The 25,150-nt window shown below is 44.9% G+C and overlaps 1 protein-coding gene across 1 annotated transcript; it reads left to right on the top strand.

Annotated features, from left to right (window-relative positions):
- Positions 1-1,294: 1,294 nt before the first annotated feature.
- Positions 1,295-24,470, top strand: AAR2 (AAR2 splicing factor). Its single transcript, XM_012455082.2, has 4 exons — positions 1,295-2,078; positions 5,509-6,319; positions 10,016-10,245; positions 21,259-24,470. Exons 2-4 carry the CDS (start codon positions 5,563-5,565, stop codon positions 21,424-21,426), a joined length of 1,155 nt encoding a protein of 384 aa, XP_012310505.1. The 5' UTR covers positions 1,295-2,078; positions 5,509-5,562; the 3' UTR covers positions 21,427-24,470.
- Positions 24,471-25,150: the final 680 nt, after the last annotated feature.

Below are 25,150 nucleotides of genomic sequence, written 5' to 3' on the forward strand. Positions count from 1 at the left end.
AGTCTCCTTTAGCAATCTGTTATCTCTAGGGCTCTGGAATAGGACTTGGTTTACAAACAGTGGGTCTCCATACGATTTTTCAGGCCCCGTACACCCTGATCTATATTTCTGCCTCCCATAAAGGGCCATCCTCTCTGCTTTCAGGGAATAATCAAAGGTAAGTTCACCCAGATCATTATTTTTCGACTGGGTTGAGGGTGGGGGAGTGATCCCTCCTCCTTTCCCCCAAACCCTTTGCCACCCCAGGAACATTTAGCAATGGCCATCACAACTGAGGGGTGCTGCTAACACCTAGTGGGTAGAGGCCAGGGCTGCTGCTAAACATCCTACGATGCACAGGACAGCCACCTGCAACAAAGACTTATCTGGCCCCAAATGTCAATAGTGCCGAGGTTGAGCCATTCTGATCTAAATGGACATGTAACCCAAAAGGTGGGACTCCTAGGTCACCATATACAGCTTCTACACCCAGTGTTCAGTGCCCTGGAGTCTCTGAGAAGATGGTGAGCCCAACTGAAACCAGGGACTTTGAGACCAGACCACAGAGCTCAGCGCCAAAGACTGGAAGTTGGGGATGGGTGGAGAGGGAGCTGAGCTTCTTCATGCAGGAAATGAAACTTGACAAGACAGGCTGAGATTGATAAGCATGACTGTGACTGATGGAGGCTGTCTCTGGTTAATCCTGCAGCAGCTCATTGTGATTAACCATGACTGCAGGGCCCTGTCTAGTCTGCAACCCACTAAGAGATAAATTTTGACCGAGACAGATTGGCGTGTCCAGCTGTCACTGAGGAAATGTGACAGACAAGCTAAGGAGCAGCAGCACAGAGATAAGAACACACAGGCCTTGGTCTGCATTCTAGCTCTGCCATTCTCTGGCTTTGTAACATCATCTCTTTGAACCTCAGTTTTCTCTTCTGCAAACTGGGAATATACATACCTACTTACTAGGCTAGTGTAAGGATTAGAAATACCCAAGTGGCCTGCCCTAAAATCACATAAGCCAATTCTTTTTTTTTTTTTTTTCCAGACGGAGTTTTGCTCTGTCACCAGGCTGGAGTGCAGTCATGCAATCTCGGCTCATTGCTCTCCGCCTCCTGGGTTCAAGTGATTCTCCTGCCTCAGCCTCCCTAGTAGCTGGGATTACAGGCACACACCACCACACCCAGCTAATTTTTGTATTTTTAGTAGATACAGGGTTTCACCATGCTGGCCAGGCTGGTCTCAAACTCCTGACTTCATGATCCCCCTGCCTTGGCATCCCAAAGTGCTGGGATTACAGGCGTGAGCCATGGCACCTGGCTTCACCTAAGCCAATTCTTTGCAATAAATCACTTAATATAGATCTCCTACTGGCTCTGCGTCTTTGGTGGAACCCTGATTAATAGTGCAGAGTTAGACCCACAGTATCGTCATTATTCACTAAATGCATAATATATGTACTGAGCTGAGCTTTTGTGCCTGGCTTTGTGCAAGGTTCCAGGGAAACAGTGCAGAACAAGACAGGCAGATTCTTTCCCTCATGCGTTGATAGCCTGACTGAGATGTCGGACTTGGCCTGCAGAAAGGACACTGGGTGATTGTGGGCAGAGGGACTGAGGTAATGGCTGCTGCCGCTGCAGCCGCAGCAGCGGACGCTGGTTCTCTGGGCTGGTGGCTGGGTTTCTGAGGCTCTCCCCGAGGGCTGAGTGTGACTGGAAGCTGAGACACTGTGACCGGGATAGAGATTGGCTGACAAAGACTGTGACCGAGCGCCTGACTGACTACTACTGGATAGCCATGGCCTTGGTGGTGCTTTAGTGACAATGACTGCTTGAGCCCAAAGTAAGATGGCTGGTGGCTGTGTTTCTGGATGGGGATATAAAATGCATAGGTTAGTCAAAGTTGTTCACAATTCAGAAGCTAAAACAAGACACTAATAGCAAAAGGCAACATTGGATCCGGCGGAACCTGCAGGCACGGGCCATTCTTCCCGCGACCCAGGGCTCCGCCGGACCGCTCTCTCCGTTGCTCCAGTCAGGCGCCAAACAGGAGAACTTCCGGTGTGTTTCCGCGGTACCAGAACGCGGGGCGAGGAGGTGAGTGTGCCCTCCTGGCCTCTCTTTCCTCTGCTGATTCCGTGTGTGTGTGTGTGTGTCCTCTCTTTCCTCTCCTGATTCCGTGTGCCTGTGTGTGTCCTCTCTTTCCTCTCCTGATTCCGTGTGTGTGTGTGTGTGTGTGTGTGTGTGTGTGTGTGTGTGTGTGGCCGGGCCGCCCCTCTTCTCGGCTCGGAATCGCGGAGTGCCTTGAACTAGGCCCACCTCGTCCGGGCGGCTGGTTCTATGCCTATGGGACTCTTGGTGTTTCTGGAGGCCTTTCCTGAGAAGCCGTCGCCAGGGCTTCCTGGGACACTCGGGGTTACTTCGCGTTTTTTTTTTTAACTTTAGAGCCTGGGGCCGTAGACCCTTACTGCACCGAACCTGGCTCTGCCCTACTGTCTGCGTGACTTCCAGTGAGGTCTTTTCCCGAACTGAGCGTTTGTTTCTCGTTTACAAAATGGATATCATACTTGTATTAAATAAATATTTACTAAGCGTCTAATGTGTGCTAGGAATACAGCAGGACTCAAGTCTCGTGACGGCGACAGGCCTCAATCAAACATGCAAAACTGCAGTGGTCATAATTGAAACGGACGGGTACAAGGCACCCCAGAGTGTGTCACAGGAGACCTGACCTAACCCCGGGTCAAGGAACCTTTACTGAGGAGGTGAATAGTGAGCTGAGATCAGAAAAAAGATTTGACAAAATGGAGAGGGAAGAGTTTTCTATCTGGAGAGAGAGCCTCCAATTTCAAGGTCGAAAGGGGAACAGCGCTTGTTGGGGACCATGGTGTGAAACAAGTTAAAGGAGTTCCCAGAGGTCAGACCATGCAGACTTTATAGGTCATAGGAAGAATTTTGGTTTTCTGAGAACCATATGGGAAACCACTCAGAGGCTGACATGGGTGGTGATGTGATTAGATTGGCATTTTGAAACGGATACTGCTGTTGATTGGAGAATGGATTGAGAAGCAGGCACTCTCTGAGTTAGGGACAATGGTAGCTTGGATTAGGGAGGTGGTGGAGAGAGGGGGATGGATGTGATTTTAGGTGTTCCAGGACCGTGAGGAACTCACAGAGCCGTCAGTGACAGGGGTTGGTAGACTGCAGAGTTCTGTGCATATTGAATAAACCTTTTCCTAACATCTCCTCTGTGCCAGGCCATGTGCCAGCTGCTGGAGATATAGTGAATAGAATTACAGGCTGGTGGAATTAGAATGCAAGAAATGTTATTATCAAGGAGGAGCACACAGATGTCACAGGGGAAAATGGCTAATTGATGAGAAGTTATTCTAAATGGAATCTCTGTTCATTCAGCAAATATTAAGTACTTTCTGAATTCAGAATTACAAATAGAAAGATACAAATTATTTAGAGCAGTGTCTTTCAAACTTTTATGACTGTGACCTACAGTAACAAATATATTTTATGACACAACCAAGTGTACACACAAACACACAAAGCTCCAGAAAACAGTACTTAGCTTCACTACTTATGATGTATTGTGATATTCAAAATTTCTGTTATTTTCATTTAAAAAATAATGCTGGTTGAGATCTTTACATTGATTTCCTAATCCATTGATGGGTTGTGACTTGCAGTTTGGGGGGAAAAAATGTTGATTCAGGGTAAGAGTCATTTGTAGTGGTTTTGGGGTAATGATGATAAAATGTACTCTTATTTTTGGAACAGGATTTGTTTTCCTTTCCACACTGTTTTTATTTATTTATTCATTTAAAGTAAAAAGAGTAACAGGGCTGGGCATGGTGGCTCACACCTGTAATCTCAGCACTTTGGAGGCTGAGGTGGGTGGATCACTTGAGGACAGGCATTTGAGACCAGCCTAGGCAACATGGTGAAACCTTTTCTCTACTAAAAATACAAAAGTTAGCCAGGTGTGGTGGTGCACACCAGTAGTCTCAGCTACTCGGGAGGCTGAGACATGAGAATTATTTGAACCCAGGAGGTGGAGCATGTAATAAGCCAAGATCGTGTCATTACACTCCAGCCTGGGTGATGGAGCGAGTCCCTGTCAAAAAAAAAAAAAAAAAAAAAAAAAGAGCAAATAAAATTAAACAGGTCAACAGGCAGCAGGTTTTCTGTGTGTGAAATTTTGGCATCTTGTTTGTACATCTGGCTAGATTGGAATTGCCTAGAGGGCAGTGACTGTCTTAATCTCTGATGTTTCTTCAGGGGCCTGGCAAAGTGCAGGCACTCAGTGAATATTTGTTAGATTAATCAGGTAGGTATTTTAGGACTAGAAGATTAGATAATGGTTTGTTTACATTTGTTCATGTTGGAACCATTCTTGCCAATATCCCAGAGGCACTGTCTGGGATATTCAGAAGTAGGTAAAATAAGTGTACTAAGCTCTTTCTCTTCTGGCCAGCTTTCTCTTCCTAGGCTAGCTTTATCACCTGAATTCATTCTGGATGAATGATCCAGAGCCACCACTGATTGTGGGCTCTTTAGGAAGTTGTTTCACTCCCTGAAGTTTAGGTTTTTTACAAGTGAAAGAAGAGGAGATTTGTGGTTGAAAAGCTCTCTAGACCTCAAACCAATTTTAGATGCTGAACCTCCACTTTCTACCTTCTGTCCGTTTCTGGGCCTTTCCTGAGGCTTACGGGAAACTGGGCATGTACTTGATTTAATCTTTCCAAATCTTTTGGGATAGTTTCCTGCAGAGTTGTAGCTTCAAATGATTGGGCATAGTTATAGTTTAGAGTGAGCCATCCAGGCATTTTCCACTCTCACCTTCTGTTGTGAGAAAGAGACCTGAGAAGATACTAAGAGTGGATGGTGGACAGAAGAACACTGGCCTACAGGCTGGGTACCCAGATTCTAGTTTGGGTCCTGGTATGACCATGAGCATGTCACTTTTCTTTCATTGGTATCATAGCTGTGAAGTGAGTGTCCTTGCATGTTAAACCAAAACACAAATTTTTTTGTTGTTATTGTTGTTTTTTTAAGATGGTGTCTCATTCTGTCACCAGACTGGAGTGCAGGGGCGCGGTCTCGGCTCACTGCAACCTCTGCCTCCTGGGTTCAAGTGATTCTCCTGCCTCAGCCTCCCTAGTAGCTGGGACTACAGGCGCACGCCACCACACCCAGCTATTTTTTGTATTATTTTTTAGTAGAGATGGGGTTTTACCATGTTGGCCAGGATGGTCTCAATCTCTTGACCTTGTTATCTGCCTGTCTCAGTCTCCCAAAGTGCTGGGATGATAGGCGTGAGCCAGCACACCCAGCCAAAAATCGTTTTTTTTAGTTCTCATTTTCCTCATCTGTAAACTCAATGCACAGTTGTCATGAGGATTAAGGGAAATAATTATGTCAGGGGTCTCATTGAATATCTGGCACATACAGAATGCTTAGCAAATAAAGCATCTTTCCCCACGATCTAATTAACTCTGATTTCTTTCTTTCTTAGCTGTTCTGGAAGACTAAAGAAAAATAGTTCTTTTGGTCACCCACCACTGGCCCCATGGCTGCCATGCAAATGGATCCTGAGCTAGCCAAGCGCCTCTTCTTTGAAGGGGCCACTGTGGTCATCCTGAACATGCCCAAAGGAACAGAGTTTGGGATTGACTATAACTCCTGGGAGGTGGGGCCCAAGTTCCGGGGCGTGAAGATGATCCCTCCAGGCATTCACTTCCTCCACTATAGCTCTGTGGACAAGTCTAATCCCAAGGAAGTAGGCCCTCGGATGGGTTTCTTCCTTAGCCTGCAGCAGCGGGGGCTGACAGTGCTACGCTGGAGCACAGTCAGGGAAGAGGTAGACCTGTCCCCAGCCCCTGAGTCTGAGGTGGAAGCCATGAGGGCCAACCTTCAGGAGCTGGACCAGTTCCTGGGGCCTTATCCATATGCCACTCTGAAGAAGTGGATCTCACTCACCAACTTCATCAGCGAAGCTACAATGGAGAAGCTACAGCCTGAGAACCGGCAGATCTGCGCCTTCTCTGATGTGCTACCTGTGCTCTCAATGAAGCACACCAAGGACCGGGTAGGGCACAATCTACCTAGCTGGGGCACTGAGTGCAAAAGCTACCAAGAGGGCCTGGCGCGGCTACCTGAGATGAAGCCCAGAGCTGGGACAGAGATCCGCTTCTCAGAGCTGCCCACACAGATGTTCCCAGCAGGTGCCACGCCAGCAGAGATAACCAAGCACAGCATGGACCTGAGCTATGCCCTGGAGACTGTCCTCAACAAGCAGTTCCCCAGCAGCCCCCAGGATGTGCTTGGTGAGAAGGAACAAGGCTCTTTGGGAGTGGGCCAAGGGGAGGATATTAGCAGAGGTGCTTTAGGATAGGGAGTACCTCTTGTGTCAGTCCAGCAGTAACTAAACCTGGCTAGGAGGCTGAAGATACAGGTGTATCTTTACCCTTAACCCTGGAGATTTTGCTTCAAAAGATCTGGAGTAGGGCTTCAGCAGTTTCTGTATATCTGTCAAATAAACAGGCATCCTAGGCGTGAACCTGGTGCAGATAATCTTCTGTTTGGGAACCACTGATAGAGCCCAGTCCTACAGAAGGGAAAGATTTGGCCCACTGGGTGACTGAACTGAAACCAGACCTATGCTCGTTGTAGCCTCTTAACTATCCCCGCAATTTGCTCCTGACCCTCAAGATGTTCGTCCCTCAACAGGCTTAGAACATAACAGTGATTTTTTTTTTTATCGTTACAGTTTTTATTGTTGTCTTCCCTCTTTGTTACAAAAATGATAGATATTAATCATAGAAGAAAAACAAAATTCACTTCAAATCCCACCACTTAAAACCATTTGTACATTCTGGTATATTTACGTTCCTTTTTTTCTGTGTATTTCTATGTATTTCATTTCAATCTCTTCTCTGTTTATTTCTATGTATTTCCTCTCAGTCTTTTAAAAATTTAGTATATGCATCTATGTATATATGTGAGTTTTTATAAAAACAGGATTGAAGTATATTACTTTGTAATCTGCCTTAATATAAACGTTTTTCCATGTTTTTCCATGAAACAGTCACTTTTTTAGTGGCTATTTCATGTTCATAGTTATTGGACCAGTTCTCTATTATGGATCATTGAGATGTTCCTATTTTCTCTATTATAACTATCATCTAGTGTCCAGGTGTGGTGGCTCACACCTGTAATCCCAGCACTTTGGGAGGCCAAGACGGGTGGATCACCTGAGGTCAGGAGTTTGAGACCAGCCTGACCAACATGGTGAAACCCTGTCTGTACTAAAAATACAAAATGAGCTGGGCATGGTGGTGGGCACCTGTAGACCCAGCTGCTCTGGAGGCTGAGGAAGGAGAATCATTTGAACCTGGGAGGCGGAGGTCGCAGTGAGCCAAGATCATGCCATTGCACTCCAGCCTGGGCAACAAGAGCTGTCTCAAAAATATGTATATACATATGTCATCTAGTGAACATTCTCGTATGCACTATGTGTACATTTAGGGATAGAATCATTGGGTCAGACTGTGCATGATGCCCGGAGGTTTTACGTCCTTGCTGACTAGTAGGTGGCTGTTGCCCATCACCTTTGACAGCATTGGGCATGGCAGTTTAACAAAAGCCTCTTCCAGTTGGATAGTTGAAAAATGGCACCTTGTTTCTATTTACATTTCTTAAATACTAGTGACAGCAAATATGTGTCACATCTTAAACAGCTATTTATATATATGTTTACAGATTTTCCAGGTAATTTGCATATTTTCCTGTCGGAAGTTCAGCGAGAAATTTGAATTTAGGACTTTTTTTTTTAAGACAGGGTTTCACTCTGTTGCCCAGGCTGGAGTGCAGTCACACAATCATGTCTTACTGCCACCTCAACCTCCCGGGCCCAAGCGATCTTCCTGTCTTGGCCTCCCAAAGTGCTTGGATTACCATGCCCAGACAGGACTCTTTATATCATTGGTTCAGCTGATGATATAAGGTATATTTTAACAGGTACATCATAATGTGTTAGTATTTTCATGTAATAAGTAACATTTGAAAGTCTGGCTTAAAAATGAATAGAAATCCTGTCCTACTTCTTAAACATTTCAGTTCTTCAAAATGTATCTTGTGAAAAGGTCTGTTACAGGAGTAACTTTGTTGGTTGCTTTTTTTTTTGGAGACAAGGTCTCACTGACATGGGCTGGAGTGCAGTGGCATGATCACAGCTCACTGCAGCCTCAACCTCCTGGGCTCAAGTGATTCTCCCACCTCAGCCTCCCAAGTAGCTGGGACCACAGGTGTGTCCCACCATGCTCAACTAATTATTTTTGGTAGAGATAGGGTCTCCCTGTGTTGCCCAAGCTTGTCTCAAACTCCTGAGCTCAAGCTATCCTCCTCCATTGACCTCTTAAAGGGCTAGAATTATCCCTGTCCCCCGACCTGTCCAGGGATAATTTTGAATCTGCATCACAGCTCTTTGAAATTATTTTTGGTGTCATAATTTAATTTTAGACAAGGTCAGAAATGCACACATTTAAATGTATGTCCTAAATGCAAAGAATACCCTAATACTTACTTTCACAAACTAACCAAGTAAAGCCAGTTGAAGAAGCAAATCATTAACCTATATTACACAAAGAAAATTTGACTGTATTTGAAAATATTGGTCAGACATCCAAAATATCTAAACCAGGTAGCTAGTCACACAAATCAAACTTAGTTCCATATACTTAGGAACAGGGAGCTAGTTTTTCCAGGTCTCTGGAGGTGGCAGAGATCAAATGCCATGCATTTGAAGAGGTATTTAGTGTTGAGTACATCTCTTCTTTTTATGGCCCACATGTATGTATACCTCATTAAATTTATAGCCACCTTTGAAGCTAGAGAGAATGTCTGTGATCAGTAGCAGTATTTCTGTGGTAACCAGAGACCCAGTTGCTTGCCCAGAGACAGTGGTGTCTGAATCATCAGGTCTCTTTGTTTGAGATGAGCACCTGATAGAAATTGGGAATATAATATTATTTGAGTGCTACTTTGTGCCATGTGTTATTCTAAATGCTTTAAGTGTACTATATCCATTCATTTAATATTTGCTGCAACCCTCAAATAAGGAAATTGAGGCCTTAATAGATTAAGTAACTTGCCCAAGGTCACACAGCTGCTAAGTGGCAGAGCTAAGATTTGAATCTAGGCAGTTTGGCTCCAGAGCCCATGCTCTTAGCCACCAAGCTTCTCAAAGAGATTAAATCACAGAGCCCTGTGATTAAACAAACAAAAATAATATGGCTGGTAGGCTGACACTGGAATAAGTACTCATGAATTTGTCTTTTGTGGGAGGTTCTAGAAGTGTTCCCACCCAATAGCGAATCTGTTTTATCTTTCCATTGCCCACATTGTGCAGCATTAGATGTGCATGGCCTTGGGCAAGCCCTTGACTTCATCTATAAAATGAGGCAAATACCACCTTCCTGATTGCCTGATGGAGTTAGGCTGAGGGTTACATGGTGTAGTGCAGCATTTCCATGACCCTGGAGCAGATCATCCGTTATCAGAAGCACCCGGGAAGCTTGTTAGAGCTACAGACACAAAGGCCCCATCATCTCTTCTCAACCAAAACCTCTGAGGGTGAAGCTTGGGTAACTTTAATTTTAACAGGCTCTCAGTGATTCTGATGGGCAGCCAGTTTGAGATCCACTTGGTATAATACCCATGAACACATTTTGTAAACTTAAAATGCCAGGAAGATACTAGGAATACCTTTTCTCTTGCAATCTGATTTTACAGAAATCCAAAGCCACAGGTTGGTTTCCCAGGGCTTTAATTCATAGCAGTTCAGCAAACATTTATTGAGTACCTATTAAGTGCAAAATCCCATATCAGGCTCTGCAAGAGTGACAAGAATAAAAGGTCACCTGTTGCTGAAGTCCAGTGGAATTGATGACCTTGTGAACAGTGATGGAGAGTGTCAGCTGGTTCTCCTCTCCCTCAGAATCACTTCTCTCTGCATCTTTCAGGTGAACTCCAGTTTGCTTTTGTGTGCTTCCTGCTGGGGAATGTGTATGAGGCATTTGAGCATTGGAAGCGGCTCCTGAACCTCCTGTGCCGGTCAGAAGCAGCCATGGTGAAGCACCACGCCCTCTACATCAACCTCATCTCCATCCTGTACCACCAGCTTGGTGAGATCCCCCCTGACTTCTTTGTAGACATCGTCTCCCAAGACAACTTCCTCACCAGCACCTTACAGGTGAGTAGTTCTTCTGACTGAGCTGATGCTGATGTGGGTCAGAATTGAGGCAACAGTGAGTGTTTTGTTTCTTGCTATTTTTCCATGACCCGAAGATTTTTAAATTTCAGTTTCCTAATCTTGGGATATTTCCTGGTTTTCTCTCTCTTACTCAATTATAAGTGCCTCTGTACCAGAAATTGTCTTTCTGTACCACCCTCGCCCCACCTCGTCCCCAGAATGCCTAACACTGGGGTTCTTGGATTTGAATTCCTTCCATTGCTTTGGTTTACTCAGCTTAAAACAGATTTTCTTTCTCCCTGTAGCCATGAATTGCTACAACCCAGTAAAGCAGAGTTCTGAAGCTTGTTATTCCCAGTGAAACATCTGCCTCTTCTTAGATCTCATTTAAGCATTAAAATAACTTTGATTTCCTGTTCAAACAAAATGTGCCAGTTTCTGCAGAGATTCTATGACAGAAAAAGTGAAATTTGCTTTTAACTTGGCAATTAAATTTTCATTATGAGTGGTAATTAGGAAAGAAGCTTCAAACAACTTATAATCTTCATCCTATGCTATTTCCTTCCTTTGCAAACAGATTAGCTTCCTTTATGTACTTGGGACAGCCTCTGTCACTCACATTGTGTAACTTTCAAGAATAGAAGAGGCAGAAGCTGCTAACTGTTGGTTTCCATGCTTTCCCTCCCATGAGCTGCTTTCTTCTCCTTATGTGTGGTACCCCATGAGGCCTGCTCCATATAAGGCCGCTTTTCACCAACCTTCCATTCCTACTTGGGGTAACGGAAGAAACGAGCATTCATTAAATACTTGTTGGGGCTGGGCGTGGTGGCTCATGACCTTAATCCCAGCACTTTGGGAGGTGAAGGCGGGAGGATTACTTGAGCCCAGGAATTCAAGACAAGCTTGGGCAATATAGTGAGACCCTGCGTCTACAAAAAATTAAAAAATTAGTCAGGTCATGAACAACTGTAGTCCTAGCTACTTGGGAGGCTGAGATAAGAAGAAGTTTGAGGCTATAGTGAGCTATGATCATGATTGTGCCACTGCACTCCAGCCTGGGCAACAGAGTGAGACTCTGTCTGTAATAAATAAGTATTAAATAAAGACTACTGGGTATCAGGCACCATGTTTGTTACGTTCTGTGGATTCACTCATTGAATCCCTTTGGAACCCTGTAAGATGGGAGTATTATTCCCATTTTACAAATGAGAAAACTGAGAAAGGTTAAATAATTTACTTGAAGCCAGACAGCTGGCAAGTGGGTGTCAGGATTTGTATTCAGGCCTGAGTCTTGGTTTCCTGCCTGTGCTTATGCCCTTGTGTAGTGAATACAGTGTGAATCCCCCAAGAAAGGATTCTTGATTGACATCAGTAAAGACTTCATCAAGGTCCTGTTTCTCAGGGGTACAGAACACTTTTCTAAAGCTGGCCTATTGTTGGGCGAGCCCCTGTGAGCAGGCATCTGACTTGAAACTGGCAGTTGGAGGACCTGTGCAGACCATGGCAGTGAGTCAGTCAAGTGCATGTCTTGAGCCCGGTTTATTCTACTCAGAAGAGCTATAGAACTGTCTTTTTACTGGTTCTTCATTTAACAGAGAAATTAAACCCCTTTGTCCTTCCTCTGTGGGGAAAATTTTCCCCAAAGGTACTGGTTATGGGTTGTGAGGCAGTGTGAGGAGGCATTAGCCTGCTAACTTGCCTCTGGCAGTGGCTGCAGCTCAAGAGAATGAAGTACTTCCCTTGTGATGCACGTGGATGCTGTCGCACAAACACAGGAGAGCCAAGGTGTCGCTGGCTGTCCAGACCATTGTTAGCACAACCACAGCTGAGCTCTAATTGCCAGGCGTTGTTCCCAGCAATGATTTACAAAACAGAAAGTGCCCAGCTGGATTGCTAGATGCCCAGGTGGATTGTGCAAAGCTGATGGTTGGAAACATTCAGTCTTTGGACTTTCCACCAAGAAAATTTGATGTCATTATTTGGAAAAATCCAGGACATGTACCAAAAAAAAAAAAAAAGGAAAGAAACAAAACAAAACAAAAAAACACATGTCTTTGAGCATCCTTCATATATAACATTCTACTGAAAGTGTTGAGGAATATATATATGTGAGTTAGCCAGGGTTCCTGCCCTCAAGGGATTTATTCATTGATTTAGCAGGTAATTGCTGAGCACCTGCTGTGTAGAAGACTCTGTTCTAGAACTGGGAATATAGCTGTGAGCAAGACAGAGGCACTGTCTTGACTCTTGTATTTTGAGAAAGTTAATAGAAAGTTAACTAACTCCAGATAGCAGACTCTTGTATTTTGAGAAAATTAACAGAAAGTTAACTAACCAAGCAACTCCAGATAGCAGTAAGTGTTTTAGAAGGCAGTCCTGACCTGGTACCATTTCCCTAGCCCTGGCCTTTTGGTCTCAGCTAGACTGCTTACCCTTGTTACCCCATCTCTCCCCATGCTGCCACCTGAGGTGCTGCACCATAATGCAGCTATGATCCTGCTTCTCTGTGGCTCCTCATTGTCTAGAAGATTAAAAGCCCAAACATTAGTCGCAAAGGCCATTCTGATCTGGCTTCTTAATTCTGTTCTCCAGCTTCTTCCTCTCCGTGTTTTTCCCCATCAACTCCAGCAACAGTGGTCTCCTTGCAGATTCCCAGACAGGCTATGCTGTTTTGCTGTTTCATGCCTTTTTAAAAATTGTGGTAAAAAAAACATGGCTGGGCGGTGGTGGCTCATGCCTGTAATCTTAGCACTTTGGGAGGCCAAGGCTGGAGGATCACTTGAGATCAGGAGTTCAAGACCAGCCTGGCCAACATGGTAAAACCAGGTCTCTACTAAAAACACAAAAATTAGCCAGGCATGGTGGCGGATGCCTCTAGTCCCAGCTACTCAGGAGGCTGAGACAGGAGAATACCTTGAACCTGGGAGGGAGAGGTTGCAGTGAGCCAATATTACACCACTGCACTCCAGCCTGGGCAAAAAGAGTGAGGCTCTGTCTCAAAATAAATAAATAAATAAAAATAAAATTGTGGTTAAAAAACACAATTTAACATGAGATATGCCCTCTTAACAGATTTTCAGTGTTCAGTACAGTATTGTTAACTGTAAATATCATGCTGTCCAGCAGATCTCTAGAAATTCTTCATCCTGCATAATTGAAACTTTATACATGTTTTAGACCTTCTTGCCCAAACCTGATTTTCCCTCTTCCTGGTACAAATTTGCTCATTCTATAACATGCCCTCAAGGCATTTCTCTCTATCAAACTATCCCTCTTCTCCCCTCTCCCCTCTCCCCTCCCCCCCGCTCTCCCCCCCAACTCTTAGCCTACTTTGTACTTGTCACTGCTATATTGCGTGAGATGTGCTTACTGAAACTAATATATTGTCTGCCTGACTCCCACACTGAGTCATGGGCTCCTTTTACAAGAGGCCTATTTTTTGTTGATCTGGTTATCTTCTTTTTTTTTTTTTTTTAAGACGTGATCTTGTTCTGCCACCCAGCTCGATCTCAGCTCACTGCAACCTCTGCCTCCCAGGTTCAAGCCATCCTCTGGCCTCAGCCTCCCAAGTAGCTGGGATTACAGGCACGCACCACCATGCCCAGCTAATTTTTTTGTATTTTTAGTAGAGACGAGGTTTCGCCATGTTGGCCAGGCTGGTCTTGAACTCCTGACCTCAGATGATCCACCCAGCTCACATCTGGTTATCTTCAGTATGTTGTCAAGGCCTAACATTTATCTCATTTGATGTTATTGGGTGTTTTTAGATGGATAGAATTCATAATTCTTGTGGCAATATAAATATCATAGGTATAAACAGTGGAGTCTGGTCAAAGGGCATTAGGAGCACCAAAGAGGGAGTGGTTAATTCTGACTGTGGTTGAGATTTGAGGGGATAAAGGACTAGAAATGGCTTTATGCAAGGGCAGAAGGTAGGGGGCATTTGACCATACACTTGAGGGATGGCTGAGATTTCAAAAGGCACAATGTGGACAAGGAGATTACAAAACTTTTTTTTTAATGGAGAGTCACGTTGATGCCATGTTGGCAGTGAGAGTCCAGTTCTCCACACAGAGGCATTCACTCAGGGTATTTGTGACTGAATGAATCAGCCCATAAAAGCCTTCCTCAGCCAGCCGCCTGCCCTCGCCCCAGGTAGTCAAGTAAGTGGAACTGGCTTTCTTACTTAGGAGCTTAAATGGCTACTACCCGTGGAGAGGGACTGGTATTTGTATGTGTAAGCACTTAAAGACAGCCACATTAGCATGAATAAAATCAGCCAGTAATGGAATGCTCTTAGCCATTAATTTTTTTCAACTTTCCCATGTGAGGCCCTTTTGAATAGAAGCCACTAGTTTTTACAAATCCCTTGGATTTCACTTGAATCAAAATGATTTGTTTTACAAAAATAGATAGTTTTTTCTTTTATTTAAAGCAATGTAAGTTCCATCATTCATTTAAAACCAATGAAAGGATGATCTGAATATAATGGTATGTTAGAAAATGAGTAATGTGCAAAATAAGGAGTTATTGCTGATTGCATAGTGTTTAGGCATATAGTCATCTAACCTGTTTTTAAAAATAATTTTAGTTACAATAGGTCATATATGCTTTCCACCTTGTTTTCTTGCTAGTATTCTAAATGGGTGTCCGTTTTTTTTTTTTTTTTTTGAGACGGAGTTTCGCTCTTGTTACCCAGGCTGGAGTGCAATGGCGCGATCTCGGCTCACCGCAACCTCCACCTCCTGGGTTCAGGCAATTCTCCTGCCTCAGCCTCCTGAGTAGCTGGGATTACAGGCACGCACCACCATGCCCAGCTAATTTTTTGTATTTTTAGTAGAGACGGGGTTTCACCATGTTGACCAGGATGGTCTTGATCTCTTGACCTCGTGATCCACCCGCCTCGGCCTCTCAAAGTGCTGGGATTACAGGCGTGAGCCACTGCACCCGGCCCATGGGTGTCCGTTTTTAACTCTTGAAGGAAAACACCGACTCTGACAGTGAGGTCTATGGTATTTTCATCACGCACCCATTATAATAAATTTGCCTGCCTACTCCTATACCTCTTGCTGTTAGCTATCACTTTTGCGTGCTTAGTCTCATTGAGCCCCCACAACAGTGCTAGAAGCTAGGTCTGCAATCCCATTATACAGATGAGGAAGTAGGCTTAGGGAGGTCACACAATTTGCTCAAAATCAGCAGAGCTAGTGGAAGGCAAGGCTGAACTTTACATTCTAAAGCCTGTGGTGGGCTCCCCGTATATGATTGGAGTCCCAGATGAAACATCCCAGATTTTTCAAACTCACCTCAGATGATTTCATTCGTGCTGCTTTTCACATTCCTGGGCATCGTTGTGAAACAATAGTCTTGCTTTTAACATCACTTTCTTCTGCTGTAAGTGAAAACAAAATCTTTACCTATTGCTAGTTTCATTCTAAGTTGAGTAATTATTTGGGAATTGAAAAAATTAGGAAATGTCATCTTTTTGGTCTAGCTAAAAAAAAATAGGGTAAGATAGTGACATAGCTACCTGCCTTGATAATTTGAATTTCTTGAGGTGACCTGACTGAACTCAGTTTATTTAACTTAGGTTTAAGAAAAGCTTTCACATGTATGACTAAAGTAACTTAGAATTTCATAATACACAGATTAAATGATTAAAGTGTTCATGCTTTATTTTATATTTGAAGAAAAACACCCAGTAGATGTGCTTTTTGTTTGAGATAAATGCATTTGTTTGCAAAATGTTATCCTAGCTCAAAAAATTTTAAAAATATTCAGTATTAATCTGCTGACATTAAGATGATTTATGTCCCAGTATGTTAAAAAGTGTTGACTTGATTTTGTTTTAGTTAATAAAATAACCAGATCACTATTAAGTTTCCTGAAGAAGGCATAAAATTAATCTGAAAATAAAAGAATCAGAATAAGTTATTGCTTGGAAACTGTTATTTAAACATATTCATTTCTGAATTGTGAGTAGTTTTTAAAAATACCAAGTTTGTAAAACCGTGGTCAAAAATAGATCAGGGGATGCCAGATGGTAGGGGTGAGGAAGGGTTTGACTGCTAAGGGGCAGCATGAGGGAGCTGTTTGGAGTGATGGGATGGTTCCATGTCCTATTTGAGGTGATGGTTACACAAATTTATATGTACTTTCAAACTCAGAACTGGATACCAAAAGTAAACACTATGAACATATATCATATAGTGGTTGCATGGGTATATATATATTTGTCCAAATGAACTGAGCATTTAAAATTGTAGAACTTACTAACCTGGGCAACATAGCGAGAACCTGTCTCTACAAAAAATTTAAAAAAATATTACCAGGCTTGGTGGCTCATACCTGTATAATCCCAGCACTTTGGGAAGACAAGGTGGGTGGATCACTTGATCCCAGGTGTTTGAGACCAGCCTGGGCATCATGGTGAAACCCTGTCTCTACAAAAAATACAAAAATTAGCTAAGTGTGGTGGCATGCACCTGTAGTCTCAACTACTCAGGAGGCTAAGGTGGGTGGATCACTTGAGCCCAGAGGTTGAGGCTGCAGTAAGCTGTGATCACATCACTGCACCCCAGCCTGTGTGGCAGAGTGAGACCCTGTCTCAAAAAAAAAAAAAATTATGCAGGTGTGGTGGAGTATACCTATAGTCCTAGCTACTTTGGATGCTGAGGTAGGAGAATCCCCTGAGCCCAGGAGTTGAAGGCTACAGTGAGATATGATCATGCCACTGCACTTTAGCCTGGGTGACAGTGAGATCCCGTCTCTAAAAAATAAATAAAATAAAATGAATAAAATTAATTGTGTATAAGTTATAGCACAATAAGGTTTTATTTTATTTTTTTTTAAGTCAACCCAGACTGTGCCCTGTGTCCTGGAGGCTGCAGAGGGGACAGTTCCACAAGCACCTTAGTTCCCCACAGGGCAGTGCTAAAAATAAATATCAGGATGGATTAAGCCTCTGTCAAGACAAAACTTCTGGGTAGGAGAAGGATGAAGCAGAGATACCTCTGCTTGGACAGGACTTTGCTCAGTTTTTGTCACTACATGTTGCAGCATGCCTAGCATCCCACCTCTACAATGGGAATAGTAAAGTCCTGTACCTCCCAGGCTGTGGTAAAGACCAACTTAATGAGTTCTTTAAAAAGGATGAAGCACTTTTTAAATTAGACACCTTATTTGTTAAACTGAAGGCATCTCTTGTGCCTGCTTCTAGTGGATTTTACTCCCAGACAGTGTTTGAGAGGTGCTTCAGGAGGATGGGTGATGAGCATGAGTCCAGCTTGTTCTAGCCTCTCACAGCTGGCCATTGCCAAGTGCAATCCCTGGGTCTCATTAGGTCATCCAGTGAGCATCCTTTGGGCCATGACTCTATACCTGGCCCTGGGCAATATGCTTTGTGGGGCACATTGATAATTAGGATGCAGTGCCTACTTTTAGAGGGTGCAGATTACTGTGATACAAGCGCAGCATGAGGAATGCCATGAGGGAGGCTCGGGCACAGTGCTGGGGAACAGGAGTCTGAGCAATTCATGTCACAAGGAGGTGGCTTGAGAGCCATGGTGTTCAGGGGCCTGGTAAAGAAGCTGCCTCCTCCTTAGGATGAACCTCTCATTCTCCCCGGCACCACCACATCATTATTGAACAGCTGTTTGGTGCCAGGCACTGTACAAAAGTGAACCAAAAATTGAACCTGTGGTTGTCTTCATTCTTCTGTTCATGAAACATCTCGTGGGTTCTTCTTGTGTGTCAGGCGCTATGCTGAGAGTAGAGCACAGTGTGAAAGAGCTACTGCTGTGGGGTTGCTCCTTGTTTGGTAGGTGAGATCAACAGTAAATGGCCTGTTGACTTACTGAGACTGAGACCATGATCAAGGTAGCCCTGGGGCGGAGGGCGCGCAGAGGAGCACTCGCTCCATCCTTGGCCTGGAAGACATGCTAAAGGAGGTGATATCTGAGCTGAGCCTGAGTCCTTTAGGAGAAGTTGGTTAGGTGAAGGAGGAGAAAGCAGGAGGTAGAAGGGTGTTGAGAGCAGAGGGAAAAGCATGTGTGCAGAGAGGCACAGCGGAAGCAGTGGCACACGTTTGGGCGGCTGCTCAGTGTATCTAGAGAGCAGGGACTGTGTGGAGAGTCATACAATTCCCGTGTAAGGAAGGGAAACAGGAAGGGACTTTTGCTTATTCAGCCCAGCAGGCTCACCACAACCGCTGGGCATGGCCTAATGGGTATGCAGGGCCTCCAGAGCCAAAACTGTTTGAGAAAAGGTTTCTGTGCTGCCCATACCAGGCCCCTCCCCAGAGTTCAGCCTTGCTCCAGGCAGGTTCCACTAGCTGCCTACAGACAGGCCTACCGCTGGCTTCCCCATGGCCCTCACCACCAAGATCACACAGCCCCTCTAATTAGTTATTGATCTGGCATTTTGTTGTGGCTGTGCTTCTCACTCCTGTGTTAGTCAGTTCCCAGTTAATGAAGCTGGATTCCATAGTGCCCTCCCACCCAGCCCCCCATCACTTCTCCCTGTGCTACCAGTGCTGCTACTCCAACGGAATGACTCCAAAGACCACTGCAAACGAGCCGCACTCCTGCTAATAGGAAGACGGCGTAGAAGCGGGTGGGAGGAATATTGCCCCTGGAATCAGCTGCAGAGGACGCTTGTTGCCTTTGTCAGGTCAGGTCTCCTGGGGCCCAGCATCTTTCCATGGTGGCCTGAAAGCCAGCTGTAGCATGAGGGTGCTGTGGATCAAAGAGCTTCTTCCACCTTCACACCCCTGTGTCTCTGGGTGGGCCTGTAGGGTAGCAGATGGTAGTCTGGGAAAAACCAGTTCTTTCTTTCTGGGTAATTTTTATTCAGTCATTTAATTCCTCTCAGCTTCCATTTCCTTAAAATAGGCATTCTGTTGTATCTTTCCAGGGTGTTGGGAAGATCCAGTTGGATGTTCTGTGAAATTTCTTTGAAAACAGTAAAATAGTTTAAGAAGGAATCATGGGTTTGCTGTTACTCTTAGGAAGGGACTGGGATCCAGGAATATCTGGAATGGGGTTTCAGATGTGGAAAAATTACCATTCTACTCCCTGCCTATGTTTGTATTAAATGAAACTGTTTATGAGAGCATCAAAATAAGGGCTTAATATCCAGAATATATAAAGAACTCCTATAACTCAACAATGCAGAAACAACCCAATTTAAAAAATGGGCAAGGAAGTGAATGGACATTTCACCAAAGAAGATATACAAATGGCCAATGTGCACATGAAAACATACTCAATATCCACTGATCATTAGGGAAATGCACATCAAAACTGCAACTACCTCCCACCTATTAGAATGGCCATTATTTAAACACACACAGAAAATGCCAGGTGTTGGCCAGGATGTGGAGAAATTAGAACCTTTGTGTGTTGCTGGTGGGAATATAAAATGGCACAGCCCCTGTGAAAAACAGTATGGCAGTTCGTCAGATTTTAAACAGAGAGTTACCATATGATCCAGCAGCTCTGCTCCTGGGTTTATATGACAGTGTGGCAGTACATCGGAATTTAAACAGACAGTTACTCTGTGATCCAACAGCTCTGCTTCTGGGTTTATAAGCAAAAGAATTGAAAGCAGAGACCCTAGGAGGTGTGTGTACACCCATATACCCATGTTCATAGCAGCATTATTCACAACAGCCAGAAGGTAAAAACAACACAAATGAACATTGACAGATGAATAGACAAACAAAACGTGGTGCCTGCATACAACAGAATATTATTCAGCCTTCAAAAGAAAGGAAATTTCGACACATGCTGCAACATCAGTGAACCTGGAAGGATACTTTGCTAAGTGACATTAGCTACTCGCAAAAGGACAAATGCTGTACAATTTCACTTAGATGAGGCGCCTAGGGTAGTTAGATTAATAGAGATGGAAAGCAGAATGCTGGTTGCCAGCGCCTGGTGGGAGGAGGGGATAGGGAGTTGCTGTTCAATGGCTGCAGAGTTTTGGTTAGGGATGATAAGGTCGTTCTGGAGATGGATGGTGGAGATGGTTGTACAACAGTGTGAATGTACTTAGCTACTCAACTGTACATTTAAAATAGTAAATATGTATATCTTGCCACAACTTAAAAAATAAAATATTTTTTAAATGATTGAAACAGTAGATCTTATGTACAGGTGCTCCTCAGCTTCCCATGGGATTATGTCTTAATAAACTTTAAATTAGATATACCATAAGTCAAAAATGTACTGATTATACCTAATGCTCCTAACATTGCAGCTCAGCCTAGCCCACCTCAAACGTGCTCAGAACACTAACACCGGCCTACAGTTGGGCAAAATCATTTAACACAAAGCCTATTTTATAATGAAGTGTCAGATATCTCATGTAATTTCTTGAATACTGTACTGAAAGAAACAGTTCAAAGTACAGCTTCTTCTGAGTGTATATCACTTTGCATCATCATAAAGTCGAAGTGTCGTAAATTGAACCATCATAAGTCAGGGTCTATCTGTATATTTTACCACAATAAAAAAAAATCAAAGACAGCTTTTAAAGGGGATAGAAGCCTCAAACTGGCAGCCTGTGGCCCATTTAGAAGATTAGAGCAGCAATTCAGTCTTGTTGGCTTGGGGCCTGGGACTTCATGGGATCCAGGGGCTTATAGGCACCCTCAAACCTTTCTTAGGACCCTAGTACCAGCTGGTTTAGCTACTACCTGTTACTCTGAGTTACTGCCCAAGTGTCCAATAGAACCCCCCAGGGGGTGGGGCCAGGGTGATAGCCCCCAGCATTATTCTCAGTGGGGCATCTCTGCTCAGATAGTAATTTTCCATTCTAGTCCTGCCCTAGCATCTCAGCTGGGTTTGGACCTTCTTTCTTGGTTTGAGGGGAGCACAGCAGGTGTCCTGGGCCTATGCCAGCAGCAGCTGATCTACCCGCCCCAGAGAGCTGAACACCATGAGGAAATTTCCACAGCTTTCTCGGCCCCCTCTGTCTTCTCAGGAGTGACTTATCCTCTGTTCTCTGTAGGTTTTCTTTTCCTCTGCCTGCAGCGTTGCCGTGGATGCCACCCTGAAGAAGAAAGCCGAAAAGTTCCAAGCTCACCTGACCAAGAAGTTCCGGTGGGACTTTGCTGCGGAGCCTGAGGACTGTGCCCCAGTGGTGGTGGTGCTCCCTGAGGGCATCGAGATGGGCTAACTCGGAGTGCTCTCAGCCTCGAGGGGCCCCTTCCCACAGGGCTGCAGTCCTGGCCTCTCCATTTACTGCTTCCCATCTTGGGACCTGCCAGGGCCTCAATCTCTCCAGGTCCTGCAAAGATGGAGCCAGAATTCCCTTTTCCACTGATACATATGTTTCTTCATTGCCAGAGAGGCTGTACCAATCCTGAAGACACATGTGTGGGTTCCCCGTCAGCCAGGCCTTGGTGCTAACCTGACTGAATTTCACACAGGCTCTTACAGAGGCACCTGGGAGAGACCTGCCTACCAAATTCCCTCTGAATGGAAGGAATTGAATGAGAAGTCCAAGAAAGATCTGGTTGTTTGTTCCATAGGAGCTTAGAAAACAAGAAACCTTGGATTGCCCAGGGAGTCTGAGAAGTCAGTTAAATGGAGGGTGATGGGGAGGTGAGCCTGAATTGCTGCCTGCCCCTTGGTGAATGGGAGCACATCAAAGAGGACTTGGGCCTGTGCCTCCTCAGGAGCCCTTGATTGGGAAGAGAGTGTCAAGGGAGGCAGCTGGATTCAGTCTGGCAGGTGGTTAGCTTCAGCTTTCTCCATCAAAATCCCATTCTCCTGTCCAGAGACCCAGTGGGTTATCTCCCAAGGTGGGTGTGGCTCTGGCCTCAGGGGCCTTGCTGGTGCTGTCACCTCCCACCTGTTCCATTCCGAGGCCTCACCCAGAAGTGGGACCCTCCCATACGTCCCCTCCCTCACCAGAGCCACCATGACTGTTTCTGATGACCTGGAGAGTCAGCAACAACCAGGAAGGCTTCTGCCCAGAGTAGGCTTCTTAAGGCCCTTATGAAGTTGTGTGCCTTCCATGCTGAAGAAATCCTGGTCAACCTAAATCTTCCAAGCCCTGCTGTGGAGCTGTCAGTCACCAGAGTAATGAGCTCCTCGTTCCTCAGGAGTCCTTGGGGCATGCCCATCGTGCTGTGTGGCAAGGTTCCTCTCTAGACAAGCACACAGGCGCTGCCACCCTGACATAAAACTGTTATACTATGATCACAGTCCCTGTGCCATCCTTTTCCAATGCTGGGGCTCACACCAGGTTTTTTGAATGAGAATCCCTGTTGGTTAAGACTTTTGGTTCCACTTATTTCCTTGGAGATGTTTTTCCAAGAGCATAATGTACATTAAAGTCTTCGAGTTGAGACAGAATCCCCTTGTGTGTGTGTCTCTTGCAGTTAATCCACCTGATCTCCAGAGCAGCCAGGCTGCTGTCCATAGACACACACTTCCATCCAGTGTCTGGGAGACCCTGCCCTACTTTTGGAGTCTCTGGAAGAGTCAGGCAGCCAGTGTTCCTCCTGTTTCTTTGAGGCCCCGGAGACAGGCACACCAGAAAGAAGGGATGAGGCTCTGGGTCTCAGTAATAACCCAGATTTCACCTCGTATGAATGTCCTCCTCTTCTTCTCCCAAAGGCCACTCAGAACTACCTGGGGAGCTTGTGAAAACTGTGTCTTAAAAGGAATGAAGTCCTGATACATACTACATGGATGAACCTGAAAACATGCTAAGCCAAAGACACAAGGGCCACCTATTACATGATTCCATTCACATGGCATATCCACTATAGGCAAATCTATAGAGAGGGGGAGTTGATTAGTGGTTACCAGAGAATAAGAGAGTATGGAATGGGAGTGACTGCTGATGAGTTTGGGATTTCTTTTTGGGGTGGTGAAAATATTCTGGGATTAGATGGTGATGATGGTTGTACAACTTATGAATTTACTAAAAACCACTGAAAGTATGCACTTGAAAATGATGAATTTTATGGTACGTAAATTCCATATCAGTAATTTCTGAAAATGCAGATTCCCAGGTCCCATCCTGCAGGGATTCTGAGGCAGCAAATCCAGATGGCTCCTGAGTTCTGAGGCACACTCAGTTTTAAGTAACATTCCCTGGAAGTGACAGCATTGTGATTAGTACCTGGAGCTCCCCTGAGACAGAATTTGTCTCCCACTGGCATTGTCAGGGCAGTTCCTGAAAGTTGGATCATGTAACCTTGTTCCCTAAGCTTGTCAGTCAGTATTCCTGTGTTTACACAGATGCATGCCCCCCTACACCAACACACACATACCAGGTTAAACAAAACTAGCTACTGTTTATCAAGGGCTTTGTTCTGTTACTTCACTGAAATCCTCAGCAATATGTGGTAGAACTATAATTATCCCTTTTTCTGATAGGAAAATGGGCTCAGCTGAAATCACTTTGCCAGGGTCAGAGCCAGTGAATACTGAGAACCAGTCAAGCCCCTGCCTCTGGTGTCCACGACCCACTCTGCCGCTGCATTCACAGCTCCGATTTCCTTCCTTGCTTCCCCCACGTGTCCAGGGCAGCCTTTCCCTCCACTCTGCTCCCTGGGCCTGGCCTTGGCCCTGCCGCCAGCCAGTTGTGTGATCTTGAGCAAGCTGCTTATGTTGTCTGAGCCTCAGCTCCTTGCATGAAATAAGTTGGCTTTGGACTGGGCACGGTGGCTCATACCTGTAATCCCAGCACTTTGGCAGGCTGAGGTGGGCAGATCACAAGGTCAAGAGATTGAGACCATCCTGACCAACATGGTGAAACCCCGTCTCTACTAAAAATACAAAAATTAGCTGGGCGTGGTGGCACACACCTGTAGTCCCAGCTACTTGGGAGGCTGAGGCAAGAGAATCGCTTGAACCTGGGAGGCGGAGGTTGCAGTGAGCCAAGATCACGCCACTGCACTCCAGCCTGGCCAAAGAGCGAGACTCCATCTCAAAAAAAAAAAAGAATTGTCTTGGATTTAGGTATCGATATAGAATCTGCAGGCTCCCACAGGTATTTAAAAGTTGGCTCTTGTGTTATTTTTTAAATTTTTTCAAAAGGGAAACTGTACATTTATACAGGATAATATGGCTGGGCTGACAAAAAAAAAAATAACAATAGGTCTCTTTTGTTTGGGGCTTCAGTGACATCAGCTTTAGGTCTTCTGCTCATCCCAGCTGGCAGTCCTCTGTGTGTATTTGATGAATAAAAAATGTGAAAACAGATTAATTATTACTTAATACTTGCAGTATTTTTGGAAGGCAGATGCCTTCAGAACAGAACCAGTGATGTTGCTGATCTCTAAGCTCCCTTCCAGCTCTAAGACATCTACGTGTGAAGCTATTGGCAGGACCTGGCCTGATTTTAAAACCCTCTCAAATGCAGGCCTCCTGGGGTCTAGCTCTTATTTGCAAGGCTGGTTCATGCTATTAGAATCAGCAGAGGTAGCCAGTTTCTAACCCCTTCCACTGTACCCACGACAAACCCTCCCACTGTGAGCATCATTCCCATTCAATATCTCACCACTTGAGCAGTGGAGGAGTTCCCCACTGTTGACTGCCTCTTACCATTGGTAATTATCTCCCCACCATCATCCCCTTGTAAATATTACTTAATATTCCCAGGGCACTGGGACATGCCAGTGTCTCCAACTAATCAGACTTTGGCTTGACTAAGATGCTGTTCCCTGCTGACATGTGGGCTAAAAATGCAGAGTGAATGCCATAGTCAACGCCCACACTGAGTCACGTCCACCAGATTGGAAGGAGAACCTGTATTGGGAGGCTCACCTGAGCTACCCAGTAATCCTGGGAACCCATGTGGTCCTTCAGCTCTGCAGACGCTGCTTCTCTTTTCAGTCCCCCACTGACCGTGGATGGCACTTCCTCATCTCATATTCAACAGT

The sequence above is a fragment of the Aotus nancymaae genome, unplaced genomic scaffold, assembly GCF_030222135.1.
Source record: "Aotus nancymaae isolate 86718 unplaced genomic scaffold, 86718_ANA_hifiasm-v0.15.2.pri h1tg000029l, whole genome shotgun sequence".
Lineage (NCBI taxonomy): Eukaryota > Metazoa > Chordata > Mammalia > Primates > Aotidae > Aotus > Aotus nancymaae.